The sequence below is a fragment of the Gorilla gorilla genome, chromosome 4 (assembly GCF_029281585.2).
Source record: "Gorilla gorilla gorilla isolate KB3781 chromosome 4, NHGRI_mGorGor1-v2.1_pri, whole genome shotgun sequence".
Lineage (NCBI taxonomy): Eukaryota > Metazoa > Chordata > Mammalia > Primates > Hominidae > Gorilla > Gorilla gorilla.
Genome location: NC_073228.2, coordinates 125,849,720 through 125,869,567, shown reverse-complemented (window position 1 = coordinate 125,869,567; position 19,848 = coordinate 125,849,720). Strand labels below are relative to the sequence as shown.

Genomic DNA, 19,848 nt, shown 5'->3' with positions numbered 1-19,848 from the left:
AAAACAAAAACAAAAATAAGACCCAACCATATGCTGCCTATAAGAGACTTATTTTATCTGTAAGGACTCATAGACTACAAGCGAAGAAATGAAGTAAGATATTCCATGCAAATGGAAATAAAAAGACAGTAGGAGTAACTATACTCAGTTAAAAAAGACAAAATCAAAAACTGTACAATGAGACAAGAGTCATTATATAGATAAAGGGGTCAATTCATCAGACGGATATAACACTTGTAAATATATAAGCATCCCGTATCAGAGCACCCAAATATATAAAGCAAATGTTAACGGAGCTGAAGGAAGAGACAGATTGTAATACAATAATAATAGAGGACTTCAATACTCCACTTTCAGCAATGCACAAGTCAACGAGGCAGAAAATCAATAAGGAAATATCAGGTTAATAGTATACCTTAGACTGTATAGACCTAATAGACATCTACAGAACATTTCATCCAACAGCAACAGAATACTTCCTCTCAAGAACACAAGGAACATTCTCCCAAACAGATGATATGCTGGGCCACAAAATTAGGCCTAACACATTTAAGAAAACAGAAAACATATTAAGTAACTTTTATGACCACAATGATATTAAACTAAAAATCAATAACAGAAGGAATTTTTGAAAAATTCACACATCCATGAAAATTAAACATCATGCTCCTGTACAACTAATGAGTCAAAGAAGAAATTGAAGAGAAAATTAAAAAGTATCTTGAGACAAATGAAAATGCAAACACAACATACCAAAACTTATGGGACACAGCAAAAACAGTTCTAAGAGAGAAGTTCATAGCAATAAATGCCTACGTCAAAAGAGATCTCAAATAAATAACTTCAAGTTACACCTCAAAGAATTAGAAAAATCAGAACAAACTAAACCCAAAGTGAGCAGAAGAAAATAAAGATTAGAGCAGAAACAGATGAGAGAGACATGAGAAAAACAAGAGGAGATCAACAAAACCAAGAGTTGGTTTTTGAAGATATAAAACTATAAACCTATATAGCTAGACTACAAAAATGAGAAGACTCAAATAAATAAAATGAGAAATGAAAGAGGAAATATTACAACTGATAACCACAGAAACACCAATCATACTGACCAAAAGAACAGAATAGAGACACCTGAAATAAATCCACGCATTTATGGCCAACTGATTTTCATCAAAGCTGCCAAGAACATACAATAAGGAAAGGACAGTCTGTTCAATAAACAGTACTGGGACAACTGGATATCCACATGAAAAAAAAAATTAGACCACTATGTCACACCATACACAAACCTCAACTCAAAATGGATTAAAGGCCAAAACGGAAGGCTGGAAACTGTAAAACTGCTAGATGAAAACATAAGATACATGCAAACCATACATCTGGTAAGAGTCTAATATCAATCTTATTAAAGGAACCCAAGAAACTCACTAGCAAATTAGCCGGGCATGGCGGCGCATGACTGTAGTCCCAGCTACACTTGCTACACGAGAACTTGCACACCAGCCTCTAGGCTGGCACCTCCCACCTTCGGAGGCTGAGGTGGGAGGATCGCTTGAACTCGGGAGGTAGAGATGGCAGTGAGCCGAAATCCTGCCACTGCACTCCAGTGTGGGTGACAGAGCGAGACCCCGTCTCAAATAAAACATAGAAACAAACAAAAGGAAAATCACTAGCAAGTAACCCAATTAAAAATAGGCAAAGGACCTAAACAGACGTTTCCCAAAAGGACACATTCAAATGGCCAACAGATATATAAAAAATGTTCAATATCACTAATCATTAGGGAAATGCAAATTAAAACCGTAACGAGATATCACCTCTAACCCATAAGAATGGCTATTACAAAAAAGCCTAAAGATAACAAGTGATGGAGAGGATATGGAGAAAAGGGAACTCTTGTACATTGTTGGATGGCAATGTAAATTAACACCACCATTATGAGGAATAGTATGGAGGTTCTAAAACAAAATGAAAAATAGAACTACCATAAGATTCAGCAATTCCATTACTGGGTATGGGTATATATCCAAAGGAAAGGAAATCAGTATGCTAATGACATATATGGCAAAAAACCAATTATTATATTTTGACATCTCAAAAAATAAAAACAAATATATTGTGCCATATTTTGATTTAATTAGCACTATTCTGTTCAACGTGTCATTATTTTGTCTCAGTAAGACCTGAGCACAAATTTAAAACCATTTTAGGGATAACATTTTTCTTTTTTTTTTTCTCTGAGACAGGGTCTCACTCTTTCCATGCTGGAGTGCAGTGGCATGATCACAGCTCACTACAACCTCCACCTTCCAGGCTCATGTGGTTCTCCCAGTGTAGCCTCCTGAGTAGTTGAGACTACAGCTGTGTGTCACCATGCCCAGCTTATTTTTTGGATGTTTTTGTAGAGATGGGGTTTCACCAAGTTGCCCAGGCTAGTCTTGAACTCCTGGGCTCAAGTGATTCACCTGTCTTGGCCTCCCAAAGCACTGGGACTACAGGGTGAGCTGCCATGCCCAGCCTTTCTTCTCTTTATGAATGAATTATATAGAATAAAAATACTCACTGCAAAACTGCACTCATAACTTTGGTGTTGCTTTTCTGACAAGGACAGCTTTTCTAGCCATAAAATGCCTTAAAATTTAATATGACTAACATCAATTAATTGTAGAGAAATGAGAGAGAGTCTACATAAATGTAGCATCAGAGTGCTTTTTTTCTTAAGGCTGGGAAAAAACCTTAACATCATCCAGTTCAAAGAACTTTTTAATCTTCGGATTTTCCCTGAAAAATATTCTCAACACTTTGAGACTCTAATATTCAACAATTTCTCACATCTCACATAATTACAACAATTTCTCACATAATTCTCAATATTCTCAATATTCACAATATTCTCAACACTTTGAAACTCTAATATTCAACAATTTCTCACATCTCACATAATTACTGCCATGAACTACTAATGATGCCAGTGGACTGATGATTCCTCCTTAGGAATGATGGAGAGGAAGAAAAGTAAAAACTATGCAGTATCTGTTCCAAACATCCTTTCACAATACGTAATTCTAAATCTAAATCTAATCAGGACCTCAAATAAAAGTCATTGGTAAGAATTTAGTTTTTGAAGTTATACTATATTTAAAAATTCAAAAAGAGTAAGCCCATTACATGGATTCCACAGCAATCCTGAAGAAAAGTAAACATAGGAAAATCCAGTATTTGTCATAATTAATGATGAAAATCAGATTATGCAGAAGAATGAATAAGAATGAAGTACAGATCAAAACCCTGCTATGTTAATGAAACCTTCAGAAGACATGGATTTACATTCTTGTTTAGTTAACTTGCTGATTGTGTTAATCTGGACAAACTAATCTCCATGAGCTCTAGTTTCCTACTTTATACAATGGGGATGTAATTCTCTCCCAAACAAAACTCCTCCACTAGAGTTGCGAATATTAAAAATTAAATGTGATTGTATCTAACATACTTTAGTGAAAACTATAAGCACTGAATATAGGTTGTATTTAATAAATAATTCAATTTTAAAGACAAATCAATAGTAATATAAGAATGAGTATTTTTAAATCTTTTTCTTACACACACCTTATAGTTAGTTACAAGTATAAATTCTCTTTTAGAAATAAACTCTGTGGTTAAGATTATCTCTTATATTTTCTTGTACTGTCCTTAGCAATGCTTTTAAGATACCAAAGGATGACTTGGCTTCTTAACTGCCAGCCCCAATCCCCACAGTAGCTGTTTTCATTTATTTAATATACAACACTTAGTGTGGGGTAAAATTTGTAACAAAAGGTTCTGAGAAAAATAAGTTTTGGAAATCATGGCCCTAAATCATCTAGCATGCTGATTTGCACATAAACATCGACTGAATGAGTATTTAGCTACCAATCTGTTATAGCAAAATTTCCAACAATTTGAGAGATCTTAACATTACACAAACTTTTATTTATTTTACTCAAGTAGTTATGATTAGAAACTTTTATATAATTATCATAGTATATTTTAAAGTATGCTCTGGTTTATTACATTTGAATTATCCCATCACTTTTTGAGAATAGTGATTCTCAAAAGCAAAACTTTATGGAGGTTTAGAAAAAAGAGAAAAACTTAAGAGCTTGGAGAAGGGATCTTTAATGGTGATCTCATTGAAGTATTTTATTGATTAAAAACATGACATCCAGAGTCAGTGTATGTCAAATTTTTCTACTCAAGTCCCCTGAAGGCAGAAAGAATGATAATGTATCCTCTGGGAACACACAGTTCAAGGTTACACTCTAGATAACCCAAAATTTGGTAGTCTTATAGTTTATCATAAAAATTAATGCAAAATTTAGATTTCTGGTTTCTTTTCTTCTAAAATTCAGATGTTGAGACTTTTTTTTTTTTTTTTTGAGACGGAGTCTCGCTCTGTCACCCAGCCTGGAGACTTGTGAATTTCTGGTTCCTATCTGGAGAGTTAAGAGAACCAGAAAGAGCAAAAAACAAAAAAGATGGACAAATAGCAAATTTACACTGAACCAGTCAGAGTGAACATCTTATAGTCAATTTGGAGTGGGATGAGATGGGGCATTATATACAGAGGACCAAAGATAAGAATTATGGCAGACTTTTACAAAATTAAAGAAGCTAGATGACAAAGTGCAGAAAGACAAGAGCTATCAACACAGAATTCTATACTTAGTAAAAATATTTTTTAAAATAAAGGACAAACAAAAAACTTTCTTGCCAAAAAAATTGTAGAAACTTACTGCCAGCAGATCTACTCTTCAAGATATTTTAAGAGTCTTCAGGAAAAACAAATACACCAGCAGAAAACTTGGATTTAAACAAGGAAATAAAGAGCAATCAAAACTGAATAAGTGAAAGTATAAAAATGATTTATTTTTATGTTTAATTATGTCAAAACTGAACTGAATGCTCAAATGTTCAAAACAAAAACAGAAAAATCTATTATATGCTTATAGCATATGTAAAATGTTTTGCAACAATGGCACAATAGAAGGCATAAAGCAATTGGCATTTACTGTTCTTAGATCATTACACTGCATATAAAACAGCATAAAATTATGTGAAAGCAGATTTTGGTTAATTAAAGGTGTATATTATGAACTGTAGAGTGAACACTAAAAAACAATAATAAAATATGTACATGTAATGAATAGGTCAATAGAAGAGATAAGATGCTCAATTAACTCACAGGAGACCAAAAAAGAAGAAAAACAAAGCAAAAAAGATATGAAGCAAATAGAAAACAACTGCTAACTGGTAGATTTTAATTCAACCACATCAATAATCACATTGAATAGAAATGGCTTAAACATACCGCTTAAAAGAGAGATTATCAGATTGGATAAAAAGCATGATCCAAGTATATGCTATTGATTTTTTAAAAATCACCTTAAGTACACAGACATATGCAGGTTAAAAGTAAAATGATAGAGAAAGATATTGAATGTAAACACTAACCAAAAGAAAGCTAAAGCAGTGATATAAATTTCAGACAAGATAGACTTCAGCACAATAAATATTATCGGGGTTAAGGAGGGCCATTACATAATTATAAAGGATCAGCGCCCCAAGAACATAAATCCTAAAAGTTTACATATCTAACATACATGTTTCAAAATGCATATGGCAAAAAGTGACAAAACTGAAAGATCAAATAGGCAAACTGACATTCATAGATGGAGGTTCCAACACACCTCTTAATAAAGTAGGCAGAAAACAAAACAGTAAAAATATGGATAATCTGAATACCATCAACCAATTTGACTTAACATTTACAGATATTCCAACATAATATATGTTGTCTTCAAGTGCACATGAAATATTTACAAAGATATGCTATACTCTGGACTATAACAAATAGTACAACATACAAAAGAATAGAAATCACAAAGTTTATGTTCATGGATCATAAAGGAATTAAATAAAAAAAACTGCAAAAAGATACTGGAAAACCCCTAACTGTCTGGAAATTAAGCAACACATTTCGAATTAAACCATGAATCAAAGAGGGTTCAAAGGAAATTTAAAACATTTTAAACTAAGAAAAGAAAATACAGCATAACAAAATTTATGAGATGCAGCTAAAGTACTGCTTACAGATAAATGCATAGCATTAAATGCTTTTATTAGAAAAGGTCTAAAACCAGTAATTTAAGCTTCCACATTAAGAAACCAGAAAAAAACACAAATCAAGAAGATGGAAAGAATGTAGAATGGAGCAAAAATCAATGAAAGTAAAAACAAACGCAATACAGAAAAATCAATTAATACAAAATCTGTTCTCAAGTGGAGCAACATGGGTACAAATTATAAAAGGGAATTAGCAAGGAAGAAGCAGGAGTAGAAAATCCAAAGAGTGGAAGATGTAGAAAAATGTAATGATGATGCCACCTAACAGTGGTGTGTTCTTAATCACCTAATTTAATTCTTTTTGGGTTCCAATTTCCTCATTTGTAAAAAGAGGGTGAAAAAACATCTTTCAAAGAGTAAATGTACACATTAAATGAGATATTCATAAAAAATATTTGGAAAAGTAATAAAGCATCTTACTTTTAAGTAGTATTATCAGCAGACTAATTTTTATATAATACATGAAATGTCATATTAAGTTCAACATACCTTTAAGGACCTCGAAGGTATGATATTACAGCAAAACAAAATGTATAAATTAGTATAAATTTTTTTTGTGGTGGCAGTAATGGAGTTCAGTTAGGAAAAGTAATTACAAACTAATAGCATGACTTCTTGGTAAGTTTTCTCTTCAAGAAAAAAGTAAGCAATATAAATGAGAAACTTTTCATAAGACAAATATAATCTATTGCAGATATACCTTTTTGCAGATTTTTTCAAAGTTGATATCATCACCAAGAGCAGATTTAGTTACTATGTCAGGTTTCAATTCCTGTGAAAGAATAAAACAAATTAATTTTAGTTATGTGTCTATTTTTATCACTATTATTAAGTTCCTTTCCATATCTTAAGAAACTTAATATTAAATAACATCTTAATTTTGAGAAAAGAATTAACTCCCACCCCAGTAAGATATTATCATGCTACTAAAATAGCCACAGCAAAATGACTTTAAGAGCAAATCCTTCTAAGAACAACATACAAGGCAAGTAAGAAGCAATATCAAGGAACTCAATACAAACAACTCTAACCTTAGGATTTTATACCCAGTCAAGCAGCTCTTCAAATATCTAATATATAGAAAAACAGTTTTGAACTGCAAGAATTCAGGAAATATTGTATATATGTGCCTCTCCTGAGGAATCTTCTAGAAGCCAGCAAGAGATAACTTCGATAAAATAATTGATGTTGAGTACTGTATCTATTTGTAGAGCTATGACTAAAATAAGTGTGGGGGTATAGGAGAAAGAACAGTAGGTAGGCTTTATATGTTTTGATTAAGCAAGAAAAACTACAACTAGAAAAAGTAGAGGAGACGGGGAAAGAATAAGATTACCGACTACCATTTAGGTCAGGTAAACAGGAGTTAAAGGATACTGTTCAAAATGAACAGAGTAGAAAATAAAAGATTACATAAGAAAATGGAAAAGTATAGGCAATATGAGAGATATAATACAATGGCATCCATGGAAAGAAAATACAGATTTTTCTAAATACCAAAATAATTTTTTTTAAATCGCAAATAAGACACATTAAAGTGGAGAAATGAACAGTAAATACAACATACAATATTCAGTAATTAGAATATAAAATATGACAGAGTTGAAAGGAAACATCAGGAATATAACAGAATGTGAATTAGTGTAATGTGCCTATTAAAAGAAAAATATTTTCAAATGGAATCAAAGCAAAACCTAACTCTATACTGTATACAATAAAGACTCACAAAGAACACAGTTATTTAAAAAGGTTCAAAGATATACCAGGCAAACAGGAAAAATCAGAAAGCAGGTGCTGAGACTGTGTTTCAGACAAAGCTGAGGCAAAGAAAACAAAATGAAGACAAAGAAGATAACATTTATGACTATGCGTCAAATAAAACACAACTATTACATAAAGCAGAAACTTCATGAAATAAAGGAAATAGAAATACTATTTATTAGCTCAAGACTCTGACACACAACTTCCAGTCAAGAAAGAACAAAATCGGGAAATAAAATTACAAGATCTTAACAACAATTGTATCTTCTTCTCAAGTACACATGCAATATTGATAAAAATGATCACATATTAAGTCAAAGACAGTACAGTAACAGTAAGCTCCATCAAGTAAAATATTATTAGCAACACTCTCCAGTCACAACGAAAAAGTAGAAATGAAAGAAAATCAACTAATCAATAAAATAAAAATTAAAAAAGGCCCTTCCACCTGGAATTAAAACAATAAATAAATAAAACCACCTCAACTAAACAAGTCTTGAGAAAGGGGAAAGATAAACAGATATGTCAGTCTAACAATAAGAAAATGCTACATATCAAAATTTATAAAAAGCATTTAAAGTGGTTATTAGCCTTAAAACAACTATTGGTAAATAACATTAATGAAAGTAAGTGAATTAAATTACTCAACTAAAAGTAACCGAAATTACCTCTGTCAATTCTTCATTTAACAAGTGAAAAGTAAGACTCAAATCGTGATTTGTCCAAGGTCCTATAACTGGGTGGTAGAAAGGCTGACCTTAACTAGTACCTTTATTAGATCATCATCTTTCTGGCCTACTGCCTCTATGATAAATTCAAAAAATCTCTACCACGGTTAAGAGCATTCATGAAAAACTAACACAAAATCAATTTATATTTCATGGTTTGTGATGATGTCATATGACCATTTAAACAAGACCATCAGAATCTTCTAGGTATGAGAAACACAGGTTTTAAAATGAAGCATGATTTATATGAGCTGAGTGTTATTATAACCCTTTCAGCAGAAAGGAATATATACATATGTCTTTTCATAAATGTGAGGGACTGAGCAACCCAGGCAGGTAATTTTGGCAACTTTTGTGGTCTTTCAGAAATATTACAGGGAGAATGATGTGAAGGTTCAAAATCAACAAAATATATTTAAAAGATATATAGAAAGTGAAGTTGATATGAATTTAATCAGGTTGGGTATATTTAAAGAAATATGTTTGCCACTAAGGCTGTGAATTTGTTGGACTAATTATTAGCAATACCCGATGTCAAGATTTGCAAGCTAACAAGTTAGCCAAATACAGTATTACAGATGTCGGTAGAAGACACGAGGCTCCTGGGTCGGAGACAAAGGGCAATTTATTACTCATAGCAATAGCAGGAGCCAGAGTATCAAAATTTTTAAAAAGCTCATTCACTGTTTTACTTTTTTTGCCCCAGAAACCCAAAGCCCCAGATACATGGTAGATATTAAACTTAAGACATTAAAAAATCCATGTAATAAAAACTAAAGGGAATAATTTAGGAATATAATACCTCTAAAATGGGCTAATAAGTGGAAAACATGTTATTTGATTGAGAAAGGGAAAACCATTTGCAGCTCTAGTAGTATGATACGCAAACACAAAGCATGATTACAATATCCTCTACTTTTAGAACCTAAGTAGCGATTAATTACACATTGTGTGCTAGGCTGAATAGCTCCTGCAAGACGTCCATGAGCCTATGAACATGTTATTTTACATGGCAGAAGGGACTTTGCTGACGTAATTAAGTTAAGAAATTTTTAAGATGGGGTTATTATCCTGGATTATCCAGGTAAGCCAAATGTAATCACAATCTTCCTTACAAGAGGGTAGCAGAAAGGTCAGAGAAGGAGATGCAGAGAAAAAAAACAAAACAAAACAAACAAACAAAAAAAAAAACACGAAAGTGTGGGAAATGGTGGAGGTGGAGGGGGGAGAAGAGAAAGAGAGAGGGAAGAGAAGATGCTATGCTGCTTGCCTTGAAGATGGAGAAAGACACCATGAATCAAGGAATGCAGGTGGCCTACAGAAGCTGAAAAGGCAGGAAAAATTCTCCCCTAGAGCCTACAGAGAGAATATGGCCCCACTGAAAGTCTACAGAAATAATACAGTCCTGTTACTGTTACGACTTCTAACCTTCAGCACTGTAAGACAATACATTTGTGTTGTTTTATGCCACTAAATTTGTCGTAATTTGATACAGAAGCACTAGGAAACTAATGTATTTTCCATCTCCTACCAGTCTTCATATTATAAAATAATTCATTATACCATATTATTCGGACAAACACTACGTGCCATAAATAATGCCAATAATTAAACATTTACCTTAAAACTAAGTAAAATATAGATGCATTTGGATGGCTTAAACTCTTTGTATTATACCATTTATACTTTGGTATTTTGGACCAACTCGTTTATTACCTTAGTTTTAAATACAGCTATATGTGTCATTAAAAGGGAATACTGTCTCCTAAAACATGGTTCATATAAAATGTAAAAATTGTGTTTAGCAAATATGGATGGATAGGAAAGCTGTGCCATAACTGGAATTGTCAGGTACTATTTTAAGTAAACAACGAGAAACTAAGACTTTTTTTAGACAACACAAAAACTGCAATAAATGATATATTATGAAGTTATTCTTATCTTCCTATACTTCCTATTCAGAAGAAATCAGGTACTGACTTTCAGAATAAGGCTCCTTTTGATGTACTATTACAATTGCACAGATAGCACCTTAAATATTAGTGTTCCTATTAAAAGATTACAGAAAATTTCACACATAGCTTTTCTGAATCCTCCTAAGAGTCTGCTGTGAAGTCTGCTTGGGAAGTTCATGCTAAATTGTCAGGACTCGCAAATTATTTCTCTAACTGCTCTGAAACCTAGATTTACATATATTTTAACTCAAAATATCTATTTTTTAAGGGAGAATTTTAAACAACTTTTTTTTTTATCACTGCAGGACTGAATTTAATAGTGTCAATAATACATTATAATTTGGCCACAAAATTTACTTATGTTTTAAGAACATATAAATTACATATCAAATTGATTATGGAAGCCAGTCATAGCAAAACTCAGTAGAATCCAGAAGATCAGTAATTAAAACTGAAGGAGACATGCAGAATTGAGTTTTCAAGATCTGAAGTAATTCATTATTTACAAAGAATGCCTGGGATGATGGACAACTTCCCTGGATTTGAGGCTGGGGTCCCTTACCTGACAATACATCAACTCTCTTCATTATAAATTGCTTTCTGCAAGTGCACTGGAAAGCAGGTAAGCCCTAATTTGGCTAAAAAGTAGCAAACTCTGAAAGACAAATGGTATGCAGAGGCTTGGGCACTAAAGAATCATTATAGCTTTCTGGCTAACTATTCAGAAGTGTACATACGTTCTAACCAGCTTGTTGGGAACAATTCTGCTTCAAGTGAGAACGCGGTCAGGCAATAAGACATGTAGTCGAAAGAAAATGTGTTGAGGACATACATAAAACAAACAACTTATGCTTACAATAACCTTTGTTCTCCATATTCTTGACAGAAAAATGGAACGAAGAGCCTAGAGTGTAAGCTCTTCAAGGGTAAGAATGGTGTCTTATTCACCTTTGACTATGAGACTCAAGCACAATGACACATGTTGAACAGAATTGGACCAGAGTAGAAACATTTTAAATGTCTATTTCCTTTTTTTCCCAACTTTTATTTTAGATACAAGGGTACATGTACAGATTTGTTACACGGGAATATTGTGTGATGCTGAGGTTTGGAGTAAAGATCCCGTCATGCTGATAGTGAGGATAGTACCCCAATGGAATTTTTTAACCCAGACTTCTCCCCACTCCACCCTCTAGTAGTCCATGGTGTCTCCTGCTCCCATTTTAAGTCCATAGGTACTCAATGATTAGCTCCTACTTGTAAGTGAAAATGAGAACATGCAGTATTTGCTTTTCTCTTCCTCTGTTAATTTGCTTTAGAATATAGCCTGCAGCTCCAACCATGTTGCTGCAAATGACACGATTTCATTCTTTTTTTATGGCTGCACAGTATTCCATAGTATATATGGACCACATTTTCTTTATTCAATCTACCATTGATGGGCACCTGCACTGATTCCATGTCTTTGCTATTGTAAATAGTGCAGCCGTGAATTCAGACATCCATGTGTCTTTGGTAGAATGACTTAATTTTTCGGGTATATACTCAGTAGTGGTATTCCTGGGTTGAATGGTAGCTCCATTTTAAGTCTATTTCTTAGTGAGAGAGGAAAAAAAAAAATCAGTAAAGTCTCTTATTAGCAAAAAATTCAAATCCAAGATTTGCCAAAAAATTTTCAGTTGCCAATCTAGGCTTTTTCTTTAGAGAAACAAAGTTGAAAGAGAACAAATACTGGGAAAAAAAATCAGCCAAGAGGACTACTAGAGTGTTGCAAAGAAGAGTACTTACTGCTCATAAGTATTTTAAATTACTCTGTTTTACTTATAATGGGAGAAGGTAAAGCACTACTTAAAAGACTCACTGAAATATACAGATTTATAACTGTGAATGGCTGAGAAACTACATTAGGTATTTAGCCAGGCAGGTGCCAGATACAACCTTGTTCTTTCTGAGGAAAGGTTTCATGCCAAATGGAAAACTAAGATCCATTTCTAGACCCAGTAATAGACATTTTAGACAGGAGTTATATACCTATTCCAAGGGCATTTTATATGTATTCAGTGTTTAAAGATCACCTAGTCCCTCATGCACCACACTTAATCGTGGTTAATATCACTTAAAATTGTGAAAGAAACTAGTTTGTGCTTATATGATACTGTTACACCATGCTCTTCCTAGTGTATATTGTTAATGCTAAATAAAATGATTAACCAGACAGCGACACTTAGCTTTCCTTCATCTAAAACTAATTCCAGGCAGGGCGCGGTGGCTCACACCTGTAATCCCAGCACTTTGGGAGGCTGAGGTGGGCAGATCACGATGTCAGGACATCGAGACCATCCTGGACAACATGGTGAAACCCCGTCTCTACTAAAAAAAAAACACAAAAATTAGCTGGGTGTAGTGGCACATGCCTGTAATCCCAGCTACTCAGGAGGCTGAGGTAGGAGAATCGCTTGAACCTGGGAGGTGGAGGTTGCAGTGAGCCGAGATCGTGCCACTGCACTCCAGCCTGGCAACAGAGCTAGACTCCGTCTCAAACAAATAAACAAATTCCAATGTCTTTTTTTTTTCAGATAAATGTAGTTCTCTTGAATTTAGATTTTTCTCTAAATTGAATATAATTGCAAATACTCTAAATATTCTACAATTTCGAATGCAGAATATAATGCATTTTTCTACATAGTAATACGCAAATTTTATGTAAAAGTTATACATTATGAACTTAGGAGAAAAAAAATACCTAGATACATTTCAATTTGGAAAAAGAAAATTTAGGTTGCTCAACTCTGTACATACTTGAGAAAGGCCTGTCATCAGGACTGGACCTTGGCCAGCTCCTAGATGACCTCTGAGCCTGTGGGCCACAAGGTACCAATCTGATCAGAGAGTTTATGTTAACAATGTGATTTACGGTGAATGTGTTTTCACTTTGGGTGGCTTCAGTCTGAATAGCTGAGGTCAGCCATGCAGGCAATTCATGCTTACGTGACTAACAGCCAATAAAAACCCTCAACACCTAGGCTCAGGTGAGCTTTCCTGGTTGACAACACTTTGAACATGTTGTTACATTATGATGGGAATGTGGCCATATGACTCCACTGAGAGATGCCACCTAGAATTATGCCTATTTTTTCCTGGACTTCACCCCACGTGCTCTTCCTTTTGCTGATTTTAATCAGTATCCTTGAAGAGTAATAAACTTTTTGTGAGTATAACAGCCTTTTATGAGTCCTGTGAATCTTTCTAGAGAATCATCAAGGCTCAGAGTGGTCTTGGGGACTCCTGACCCACTCATTTTATAGAAGAGGAAATCATGACCCAAGAAACTTTAAGAAACTCATTCAAAGAATCAAAGCAGGGCTAGGACTAGAATCCTTGTATTCTGCTTTGTGGCTATATTCTGTTGTCAGTGATGGTCAATTAAAAATTGTTTGAATCCCTTCCTAATTATGTTAAACTAATATTATTCATGTTTTCTACATTAAAGACATCATCCCCTAATAGCCAGATCCATCAGAATTATTCTAGTTCTCTTATTCCACACAGTGCTAGATGCCACTTTTTGCTTTTACACAGAATATCAAATTAAGTCAAAATTAGGTAATCCCAATTTTGGTTATTTGGCTACAACCTTGTCTTTCTTCTTTCCAGGGACTTTGTTTGAACAATCTAATATAGTGACTCGTAAGTGTATAAGCAGTGCAGTGTTGCCTCTGGTTAAGTAGGGAAAGTAAACATTTGTAACCAAACTATTCTGTATTGTGCTGTGGGAAGGGAGATTGGGTAAATACAAAAAGCAACTTGGAGGCAATAACCATGTTGACATTTTTAATTTCAAGAGAATCTTATCAGAGTCAGGCTTTTAACTTAATAAAATATAAAACATGTTTGTATTTTCCAAAGTGTGATCAAAATTGGAATAGTATATTTAGGTTATAAGGGATTATGTACCAATACAAAAAATTAGAAGGTGCCAAGAAATGTCTGGGTTCTAAATTTTTGGTCTATTTGAAAATGAGTCATTTCTCTGAAATAAAGAATCTGAAATAACTTGTAAGAGTGAGAGACATCAAAATCTTCATACTTTTCTACAGTTGAGAATTTCATTATGATTACCTTTCAGTGACAACAAAAACTTTATTTCCTAAATACTGTTCTGCTTTTTAAATACAGTTCTAGATGAAACTTCAATAAAGTTATACTCTATCATCATATTGCCAATAGATTTTTTTTCCAAATAAAATATCAGATCTTCTTCCTACACCTATTCCTGTGTTCTCTATAGAAACCAATTGCATCTCAATCCTCTGCTGCTAGGATTAGACAGCTCAGAGTCATGTGATACTGGGAGTCCCTTCACTATGCTTCTGTTATGCTCCTATCACCCTTTCTGCTTTGTCTTTGGTACTGTCAGTTGTATCTGTTCCCTCCATTGTATTACCATTATCCTACTCCTAGGTTCAAGACTTCTTTATGGATTGCGCGGATTATAATAGCCTAATTGGTTTTCCAGACTCGAGGATGAGTAACTCCAAGGCCCATTATATCACCATCCGGAATACAGAATGAAGTCAAACTTTCAGTTTGGTATTTAAATTCTTTCAGTACTCGGCCTTAATGTATCTTTCTGCTCTAACTGCTCTAATTTAATAATGCACTTCCATGTTTAACATTCAGTTCTACATAGAATCACCTGAATAAATTTTCTACCTCAATATCTTTGTAATATGTTTGCTTTTTAAAATTCTGTCATTCTAAAAACTTTCTCACTCCGTTTCCTTCCAATCAAAAACTATCCATGTTTTGGATTTTGGTTTTTAAATACCACTAATAATGAAGCAGGACTTCTTAGAGAAATGGCTGATTACGGATATGAGGCAGAAAAAGTATAAACCCTGTGATAATTTCTTATGCCAGAAAAGGACAAATGGGATTCAAATTAGGGTCTCAAACAAGTTATGTAGGCTGGCTTAAAGGGGCTACCACTGGCTAAATTTGGGTGTCAAAAAGAATACTGACAGCAATGAATCACAACCACATTGATCATGTATTTGTTGTTCAGACTAGGGCCCATTTGAGAATAAAATAAGGCCCTATTAATAAACATGCTGGGCCACATGGTGAATGAATACCAGGACAATCCCAGGGAAATTTGGTTACATGATCAACCTAATTATAACACTTGTCAACACTTGCCATCTCCAAATGCTCTTTATTTTCTCTCCAACTCACTTCATTGGCTTTTGTCCCAATTACATCAATCCCATTATTTTAAGCCCGTAATGATCTCCACGCTGCTAAATCTAATGAATAAACCTCAGTACTCCTCTTACTCAACGTTATCAGCAGCATTGTCCCCTTCTTGGCCTATCAATTTTTGTTAGGTTAATTCTTCCTTTCTTCTTGATACTCTATCTTCATTTGACTTAGGTTGGACCCATATTCTTGGTTATTTTTTCTTTGTCTCCTTTGCTAGTTCTTTCTCTTCTAACTTAAGAATGGACCAGGACTCTGTCCTTGGTACTCTTCCTTTTACTATTATCTAATAATACCTCACTGATTTCATCCAGTTTCATTATTTTAAATATCATATATATGTGAACATCTCCCCAAAATCTCCATCTGTAGCCAAGATAATTTCTCTGAACTGCAGCCTTACATATCCAAGTACCTACTTTATATCATCATTCCTAATCCTTCCCACTCTGCTCTATTTCTTCCACAGTACATAATCTACTAACATGATATACAATTAACTTAAATTTATTATGTTGTCTACCCTAATCCCACAACCCCCCACAAAAATAAATTACAAAAGATCAGGAACCTTTGTCTACTCTTCTCAGGTATACCATAAGTGTCTAGAAAAGTACATGGCATTTGGTAAATGCTCAGTAAGTGCTTGTTGAAAGAATGGATACTGAAGTTATTTTTACTTGTTAGGTATTATAAATTGTCACACTAAATATCTCAGTTATCGCAGTATTAGATATAACATAAACCAGACATGTCAGTAAACACTGCCCCTGTGCAGGAACCATGGCAGAGAGTGTATTTAATAACTATGTCTTTCATTCAAGTTTATTATTTTCTATTACCTAGATTAAAAAAACACACCAGTTAATCTCTCTTGACCATATTGAGATCTGAGTTTAAACCACTATCTTCCTTTACACAGACTTCATGAATAGAAACTAACAAAATAATCTAAAAGCTTTGTATTTCTTGATTCTACACATACTTCCTTTACAATGTAAAAAAGAAAAAACAAAACAAAACCCAACACCAAAACAAAACAATGAAGCAATACAAATTAAAGTTTTTCACCCTATAATTTGTAAAGTTTCATTCAACTTTTAAGACTCACTGTTACAGAAAGACTTCCTTGAATCCTCAAGCAGTGCTAAGTGTCCCTCCTCCAATGTGCCTATCAGCATCTTTCAATACATCACAGTGAAGCTCTCTCCATTTTTCTCATTAGACTTTAAGCTTCTCAAAGGCAGACACCATATTAATTTCTATATTTTTATAAACTAGCCAAACATGGCGCACACAAAGTATAGACATATATTTTTGTTGAGCCAAAATAAAGTGTTTTGGTCATGAGGATGGTTCTGAGATGACATTATAAATAAGTATTTGAACTTTTCTGGCAAAGTACCAGACTAAAAAATATCAGGTAAAACTTCTGTCTTTTGAATCCTACAGCGCTAACTGAAATAAAGACAGCTACTTTAGCTTCTGGTCTAAAGTCACAATGCAATCTGGACAACGATAATGGATTGTGTGGTATAGCTGATCTGGAAAATATCTCTGTTCTGGATCCCTCTGTCATTATTAGTTTTAGCGTAACTTTTCAAAATCGTGTTGAAGGCAATGGTCACCTTAAATAACATTTCATTCATGCCATTTATATGCATTAAAAGACTATAGAAATTCAAATTCTTAAAAATTAAAGTGTACTATGGCTAGGAATGTTGATGTTGTATATGTTATTTACTCACCACAGCAAATAAGTCAAACAAAAATTATATACTGCTATAACCTCTTAAAAATCTATTTATAGATGTGCCCATTTATATTTGAAACATGTCACGGAAATTTCACAGAAAGCCTTCTATGTGCTGAACATTGCGTAAAAAGGCAATCCAAACAGAGTTTCATGTTTGAAATAACATGCCAATAACCTGTCATAGTAACAAAAAGAAAGATGTGTTAATAATAGATTTCTAAAAACTGATTACCTAAGTACTGTATGTATGAAGATGAAGTAAGCAGGGTAATTTTAAGTAAGTGGGGTAATTTCTGTTTAGCGCAGTTGGTGGGAACAATAAAAATATAACCAAATTACTAGAGGAGCTTTCTCCAATCACACAAAACTCCCATCCATTATGACATATGCCCTAAGGCAGGAAGCCTTATGCATACATCCTCCATCTTTCCCAATAAAATCACTGCTTTAGAGGTTGGTGAAAGCTGTGAAAATGATGCATTCTGATTTTGCAAAAGTATGTGTGATGTGGTGGAAAATCCTGCCTTGTTATGAGACAAAACCATAGATAAGAATGAGCAATGTATAGGGAATATAATGTTGACTGTAGTATTAGATACAAATGAGGTTAATACAGTTATGCATGATGACAGGGGTCAACTGATGAAAATGCTTTTAATACTCATGAGAAATTAGATCCCATCTGGCAGACAATAGGAAGCTAATTTTAGGGTCTTGAACAGGAGAACAATATAATAAAACAAAGTTTACTACTAAGAAATTTTACCAGTGTCAGGTTTTTGCTGGCAGCCAGTTAAAGAATTACTAAATGTCTACAAACAGTACTGTCTCACTTTAGTTCCAAGCTGAATTTCATGTCAAAAGTTGCATCTTCATATTCTAAAAATTAAGCTGAATGCATTTTTTGCCTATAAATTATTTTCATCAATATATAAAAATAATTGTTTCAGTGAACAAAAGCTTAAAAAACTTGTATAATTCAATTGTACAATGATCTGCATCTTACCAAAAAATATTAATTAAACATAAACATTACCAGATAAAGCAGTCAAATGAAGCTCCAAAAACTTCTGTTTTACCATACAGTCCTATCTCTCACAGTGAAATACTTTTTAGAAAATAAGGCAAAATAGCTTGTTTAATGTAAGTGATTAAACATGATCACATTTTTTAGGCCAAATAAAAACATCAAAATTGTTCCTGGCATATAAAATTACTCACTTCTGTCAGGTACAAAGAGGTAGACAGAGAAAATGACACCCAGCAATTACATTAGTCTGAAGATTCTACATAGAACACTTCTGTATTCTAAGAAATAAATCGAACAGACAGACTTTTTCATTCTGGACATTCTCTTCTAACAAAATGGATGGCCTTGTGAAGAAAAGCTTTTTGTTTGAAAATAATTTGTCTCCATTTAACCCCAAATTGAGGTGATATCCAGTTGAAAAAAAACAAAAAGAACATCCCATTTTGTAAGACCAGTTACTTACTGATCTTATTGCTGCTTTTCTCTAGGGCCCTTTGTCTCCTATTATGTGTTTCCAACAAAATATGTTGTAATATTTAACTCTTTTCTCAAGCACCATATTATTTCAGACTGGAATTATGATAGTAGTATTGGTTGTCCAAAATTTTTGAATTAATAATTTAAAAGTGCTTTGGATACTTTCACAGTTATTAGGAAATGTTTGGCTAAGGTTTAGGTTCAAATTTCCAGAATTACAAAACAAAAAAATCTAATCAAAACAAAACAAAAATAAATGGGAAACATTAAAAAAAAAAGCCATGTTATACTGCTTTCTCCCTTCATACTGCTGAATCTTGTTTATACACTCAGTAGCCTCTGAAGTAGGCTTATCTAGGTGAAGAATTCCAGAATCAGGTCTTTAGAATCAGTTCCTTATTTAAAACTTAGGTGTATACTATGACTCAGTAAATAGTAATAGCATTTTCATCTCTTTTGCCAACAAAGGCCTGCAACTTGCTCTTTGTTTTCAAACAGAAGCAAGCGGTTCAAAAACAGATAATACATACTATCGTTATTTTTCACATATGTTCTTATTTAGAAGACAAAAATATTTTAAGGCAATCATAGACTTTATATAAACATGGCCTCCAATGAAAATAATGACTCCTATATATTAAAAATGCAACAGTGTTAAGAATTTCAGGAATATGACCTATACAAAACAGTAACTTAAAGCTGTAGAAACTACATGCCAGA

At 33.5% G+C, this 19,848-nt stretch overlaps 1 protein-coding gene across 1 annotated transcript in view; it reads right to left on the bottom strand.

Moving 5' to 3' along the window:
- Window positions 1-19,848, bottom strand: part of SRFBP1 (serum response factor binding protein 1) — a 63,642-nt gene that overhangs the window by 23,223 nt on the left and 20,571 nt on the right. The window contains exon 4 of the mRNA XM_004042403.5: window positions 6,863-6,934. Within this exon, the coding sequence (XP_004042451.3) occupies window positions 6,863-6,934 (72 nt within the window). The remainder of the gene's footprint in view (window positions 1-6,862; window positions 6,935-19,848) is intronic.